Here is a 6,000-nt window from a genome sequence, read left to right as displayed (position 1 = left end):
CTGGAAGAATCAGAGTAGTTACTTTTGTTTTACACCTGACGATGGAGGACTCAGCGGGAAGAACTTGAGGCATGACAATGCATTTTACCAGCCCCAGCTCCTCAAGGCAATATTGGGTGATTTCGCCCTGCTAGTCTCAGGATTGTTAAAGATTTTGAATTGTCTTTTGGACTGCTAGGTGATCGAACGCCTGGCACATAAATGACACACAGAGATGTTTCTGAAATGAGTATGTAACCCACTGAACGGGTTAAGGTTGAATTACGTGATCCCCTAACTTGCACATGCATGATTCATTTCTCCTGCATACTCTGGTGGTGCTTATTGTGTCTTTAAATTTTCCTTAGCAAAGAATATCAAAAGTGCCACGTTATAAACACACTCCGACTCCTGAAATCGAAATGCCCCAAAGCAATTTGGGCGGTTCTCTGCCACAGCAGTTATCATTTGCCTTGAGTTCCTTCAGGGCTGGAATCCCCTCGCCCAGCACAGGGCTTGCTGACAATACTGAAAGTACATGATACGATAAAGGGTAGTGGAAAGAAAATACATGAATTACCTACAACCACTTACAGAATTTTGTGTCTTGAAAAAAATATTTTCATTTCCCTTAGAAAAAAAAACAATTCTTAACCTACTGATGGAGAATGCAGCTACTTAACTTCTAATTCTATTTTAAGCCCTGGATGAGCGGGAGCACCTTAAGGGTACCCGGTAAACCATCTGGAATCACCAGTGACATCCTGGGAACTGAGCTCTCAGGGTCTGGGACTTGCACTCTGTGGACAGACCACTCCACTTCCCAGTGGGTCCATGGGGGCACCAATCAACCCATTTCAACAGCAGAATGAGGTCTTTAACCTTCTTAAAAGGAGCCTCCGATGACTCTCTGACACCCCCACCCCCTCCCACAGAACCCTCCACCCCCACGTCTCCTCCTCAGTGTGCACCTGTCCCTGCACCCCCTTTTGCATTGCGTTCCACGCCCGCATCTCCCCTTCAGGGTGCATCTGTGTCCAGACCCCTCCCCCCCGCCAGGGTGCATCGGTCCCTGTCCCCACCCGCTTCTCCTCAGGATGCACCTATCTCTGCACGCCCTTCCCTGCCAAGCTCCCCACGCCCCCATCTCAAGGTGCACCTGTCCCTGCACCCCCTTTTGCAGCGCCCCGACGCCCGCATCTCCTCTTCAGGTTGCAGCCGTTTCTGTGCCCAGACCCTTCCCCCTCCTCAGGGTGCATCTGTCCCTGCCCCCACCCGCCGCCCCTCCCCCACGCCCGCTTCTCCTCAGGATGCCCCTGCCCTGCACCCCGTTCTGCCAGCGCCCTCCACGCCCGCATCTCCTCCTCGGGGTGCATCTGTCCTGCCCCGACTCCGGCCCAGGGCCCGGCCGACTCTCCCCCTCCCGAGGAGCCTGGGTCCCGCGCTCCGCCTCTCAGACCCAGCGCCCTCTCGGTGCCCCTCCCCCCGGACTTCCGCCCGCGCCCCCTCCCCTCGGGCGGGACTTCCGCTCGCGCCCCCTCCCCGCGCCGCGTCGTCCGGGTCGCAGCCCGAGGGGAGGCTGGAGGCGTGTCCTCGCTCTCGCGCCGGGTGCGGGGTGCGGCGGCGGCGTCCGGCGGCGGCGGCCGTGCTCCCCCCTCGCCTGCGCGGCCCGCGCGCCTCCGGCTCCGGCTCCGGCTCCGGCTCCGGCTCGTCGTCGTCGCCCGGCTCGGCCCGCGGCCCGCGGCAAGATGGCGGCGCCCAGGCCGCCGCCCGCCCGGCTGTCGGGCGTCACGGTGCCCGCGCCCATCCAGGACCTGGAGGCCCTCCGCGCGCTGACGGCGCTCTTCAAAGAGCAGCGGAACCGGTAACGGCCGGGCGGCGCGGGCGCGCGGGGAGCGGGCGCCCTTCCTCCCGGGCGGCGGGCCCGAGGGGCTCCGGGGGGCTGGGCCCTCCGCCCGCCCGCCGGCCCGGGTGCGGAGCCGGGCGCGGGAAGGGCCCGTCCCAGGCCAGCCCGGCGCCACCGGCCGCCCGTCTCGCTGGCCGAGCGCGCGCGGGGGGCCCCGGCCGGGAGCGGCGTCCTGGCGGGCGGGGGCGCGTGGCGGAGACGCCGGGGCGGCCGCGGGGACCGCCTCGCGGCGCGGTGGGGCCGCCCCCGGGGCTCGGGCCGCGCGGGGTGGGGAGCGGGAGCGCCCTGCTCGGCCGGGCGGGCCCTGGCAGCCGTCGCAGGGCGACTCGGCGGACCTGCCCGGGCCCTGGCCTTCCAGCCCGCGCGGTACTGGCGACTTCTCCACGCCTTCGTGGGTGTTTATTTTTCATTTATTGATTTTTTTATGTCTAAAATGGGACTATCACCAATAACTCCATCGCGGGACTGTACAGTGGGGTGAATGAAATAAATAAAGCGTGTGAAAATGCAAAGTATGTGACACTGTCCGTCGGTGCTTGTTTTACTGTGTTTGGGTCTTCCCCGGGCCTCGGCGTCCTCCTCGGTTTGCGGGGGAACCGGGTCGGCAGCATTTCCCTGGGAGGGTGGCTGTGGGATTAGAGGAGATCATGCCCACCAGGTCGCTGGTACGGAGGACCAAATCAACGCCAGCTCGTGTGCCTTTCCTTTAAGACGTTTATCGACGGCCCCCGTGCTCCAGGCTTTGTGCTACGTGGTGAAGTTGGACAATGAAGTCCTTTCCCGGGAGGTTCTGCTGTGGGGGAGCCGGCAGATAATTTTATCGTGGGGGGTGGGCGCACAGAGCACAGAAGGGGACCGCCGCATGCCGGCGGGGCCAGATGATCAGGCCCCAGAGGCCCTCTAATCTTGAAGTGGGACAGCTTGGTCTGAGCCCTGGGGTTCCCTTAGATCACAGTAGAAGCAGCGAGCTGTTGAAGGCCTGGTGAAAGCCCTGGGCTCTCTGTGGGGTCTGGGGGAGGTAGGTAATTGATAAGATACTCCAAGGAGATGCAGCGATCGAGTTAATGCTTCAGCACCTCTGCATTCTGGTGGACGCCCCTCGCAGTTGATTCTCAGCTGTCAGCCGTGCACCGAGTGAGCATCTGCACGACGCCATGTGAGCAAATTGTAATGGTCTGGACAAGAAGGTTCCCCAGAGGGAACTTGGGGACCCGTTGGATAGATGGTGGGGAAGGAAAGGCTTTAGATTATTTTGGCTGCCTGGCGGACAGATGAGAGGGCTAACTAAGACAGTATATGCAAAGGAATCCTGTGCAGATTTTGCAGGGCTCCCGAGTGGATTAAATGAAATCACATGGGTAAGAGGTCTGCTACAGAGGAGACGAGTGGATTAAATGAAATCACATGGGTAAGAGGTCTGCTACAGAGGAGACGTTCACACATCAGATCCCTTTTTGTAATCTTTGGGATACAATCCCAGACCCTGAGCCAGTTTACAAGGCCCTTCCTGATGGTCGTGAGGAGTGTGGATGGGGAGCCCCTGAACGTTCTTTCTGGGGGGTGGCAAGATAAGCCCTTGGCATTACAGAGAAGTGTCTGACTGCCATGTGGGGGATAAATTAGGGAGGGCGAGGCTAGCTAGAGGCAGGAGACTTAAGAAGCTGATGCAGAAGCCCAAGGGGGGGAAAATGGCCTGAACTAGGACATTGTTTATGAGGATGGATAGGGTAAGTACTGAAAAATATTTACAGGGTCGAATGGACAGGGTCCAACTGGATTGTTGGGGAAGAGTGAGCAAAGGAAGCTTTCCACATCTGACTTGAGCTTTTCTGGGTCAGTGTCCTTGTTTCAGGCAGAGTTTGGAGACCAGGGGGAGGCGGACTGCTGTGCAGGTCTGGGGATGGGGAGGTGGGATTTGGTGGTGCAGAGAGCCCTGCAGGAGGGTTTGTAAGGACAGGCTGTGGTGCTGGTTCTGTCCCTGCCTCCATCTTTGAGCAAGTTACTCGTTGCTCCTCCTGTGCAGGGGGACCCAGAGGGCGGATGGGCCTGCGGACCCTGTGCTGGATGGGACGCAAAGTGAAGCAAAATGAGGCCTGGGAGCAACCTATAGAAAACACCAAACCAGACTGGGAAAGAAAGTGATTGATGGAACAATAGATGACAATCTTGGCTGAAGTAATAGGTTTTGTGGAGCTTTCCATATGTGTGACGCTACACACACCAGCTTCTGTAGTAGCTGGAGTCAGAGAAGCATCCTGAGGTAGAAGCACAAAACCTTGGGAACCAGGTAGACCTGGACAGGACTTGTGGCTTATCTCCCTGGACCTCTTGTCTGAAAGTGGGGATGAAACTGCTCCCTTGGTGGAATCACTTGAGGCGCTGGAACATTGTACGCACAGCGCAGTGTTTCTTGCTACTTCTTTAGTACTGGCTGTGAAAACACGGTTGGGTTGGAAGTGACCGAGAACCCAGTCGTGTTTAATCTCTTGCCTTTTAGAAAGCAGTTGAAAAGGTTATAATGTATTCTAATTTTTAGATGTCCAGGGAAAGGGATCCCAGGATCTCATTACAACCCCTGGGTGAATGGAAACTCCTGTCCCATTATAATGGGTATTTATTTATTTATTTATTTGACAGACAGATCACAAGTAGGCAGAGAGGCAGGCAGAGAGAGAGAGGAGGAGGCAGGCTCCCTGCCGAGCAGAGAGCCCGACGTGAGGCTCGATCCCAGGACCCTGGGATCATGACCCGAGCCGAAGGCAGAGGCCTTAACCACTGAGCCACTCAGGCGCCCCATCCATTATAACGGTTTTTGATGTTCCACGGATTCTTTGATACTCTATCCTTCAAGAGGAGGTTAATTGCTCTCTCCTTTGTGGGCTGAATTTAGTCACTTGCTTTTAATATAATAGATTACAGTGGGAGTGACAGTGTGTGACTTCTGAGACTAGGTCAGAAACGGCAGCCGCTCCCTCTCTGCTCTCTCTCAAATCACTAAGTCAGCTGCCATGTCCCAAGTCAGGAGGACGCTGTCCTCTGTGCAGAGAGATCCGTCTGGCCAGGAATGTGGTGAACTGTCTTTGAAGTGATGTTCTTAATCCAGGGGAACCTTCTCCGCCATCTGTGCAACCTCATGAGACCCGAGGCCAGAACCACCCCACTCAGCCACTCCCAGATTCCTGATCCTCAGACCTGCGTGAGACCATAGCAGTAGCGTTTTAAACTGCTGTGTTTGGGGTCATTTGTGACATAGCAGTAGATCATGAATACACCAATCTAACTTCTTCATGCCCTGGATTGTAGAGCCTACTTCTTGAATAGTGTCTTAATCACAAAAATCCATAAAAAATTGCTTAGAGTCATAAAATACCAGTATTAAGATAGTACTCAGCGGGGCGCCCCCCCCCCGGGTGTGCGGTCTGTTAAGTGTCTGACTCTTTTTTTTTTTTTTTTTTTTTTTTTTTTTTTTTTTTTTTTTTTTTTTAAAGATTTTTTATTTATTTATTTGTCAGAGAGAGAGTTCGGCACAGGTAGACAGAGTGTCCAGAGGTCAGGCTCCCTGCGGAGCAAGGAGCCCGATGGACTCGATCCCAGGACGCTGGGATCATGACCTGGCCGAAGGCAGCTCTTAACCAACTGAGCGGCGTCCGGAGACTCTTGCTTGGCTCAGGTCCAGATGTCCTCCTGAGCATGAGGTGGAGCCCTGTGTTGGGCTCCGTGTGCGGTGCGGAGTCTGCTTGAGATTTTCCCTCTCCCTCTGCCCCTTCCGCTGGCTCCTGTCCACTCTTTCTCTCTCTCTCTCTTTGAAATAAATAAATCTTAAAAAAAAAAAAAAAAAAAGAGGGGCACCTGGGTGGCTCAGTGGGTTAAAGCCTCTGCCTTCAGCTTGGGTCATGATCCCAGGGTCCTGGGATTGAGCCCCACATCGGGCTCTCTGCTCAGCGGGGAGCCTGCTTCCTCCTCTCTCTCTGCCTGCCTTTCTGCCTACTTGTGATCTTTGTCTGTCAAATAAATAAATAAAATATTTTAAAAAAAGATACTATTCAGCTGTTTCTTCTCTATGGAATGTAATACTGTTTCTTACCGATTACATTTGTTTTCTACCTTTTGTTTAA

At 55.4% G+C, this 6,000-nt stretch overlaps 1 protein-coding gene across 1 annotated transcript in view; it reads left to right on the top strand.

Moving 5' to 3' along the window:
• The first annotated feature begins 1,500 nt into the window (after positions 1 to 1,500).
• The window catches only part of ATXN10 (ataxin 10), a 159,069-nt gene continuing 154,569 nt past the window's right edge, over positions 1,501 to 6,000 (top strand). The window contains exon 1 of the mRNA XM_045083699.1: positions 1,501 to 1,843. Coding sequence (XP_044939634.1) covers positions 1,728 to 1,843 — 116 coding nt within the window. The 5' untranslated portion in view covers positions 1,501 to 1,727. The remainder of the gene's footprint in view (positions 1,844 to 6,000) is intronic.

The sequence above is a fragment of the Mustela putorius genome, unplaced genomic scaffold (assembly GCF_011764305.1).
Source record: "Mustela putorius furo isolate JIRA1106 unplaced genomic scaffold, ASM1176430v1.1 tig00000738_pilon_pilon_pilon, whole genome shotgun sequence".
Lineage (NCBI taxonomy): Eukaryota > Metazoa > Chordata > Mammalia > Carnivora > Mustelidae > Mustela > Mustela putorius.
Note: the sequence above shows the minus strand (reverse complement) of the source record. Positions and strands in the feature narration are given on the sequence as shown.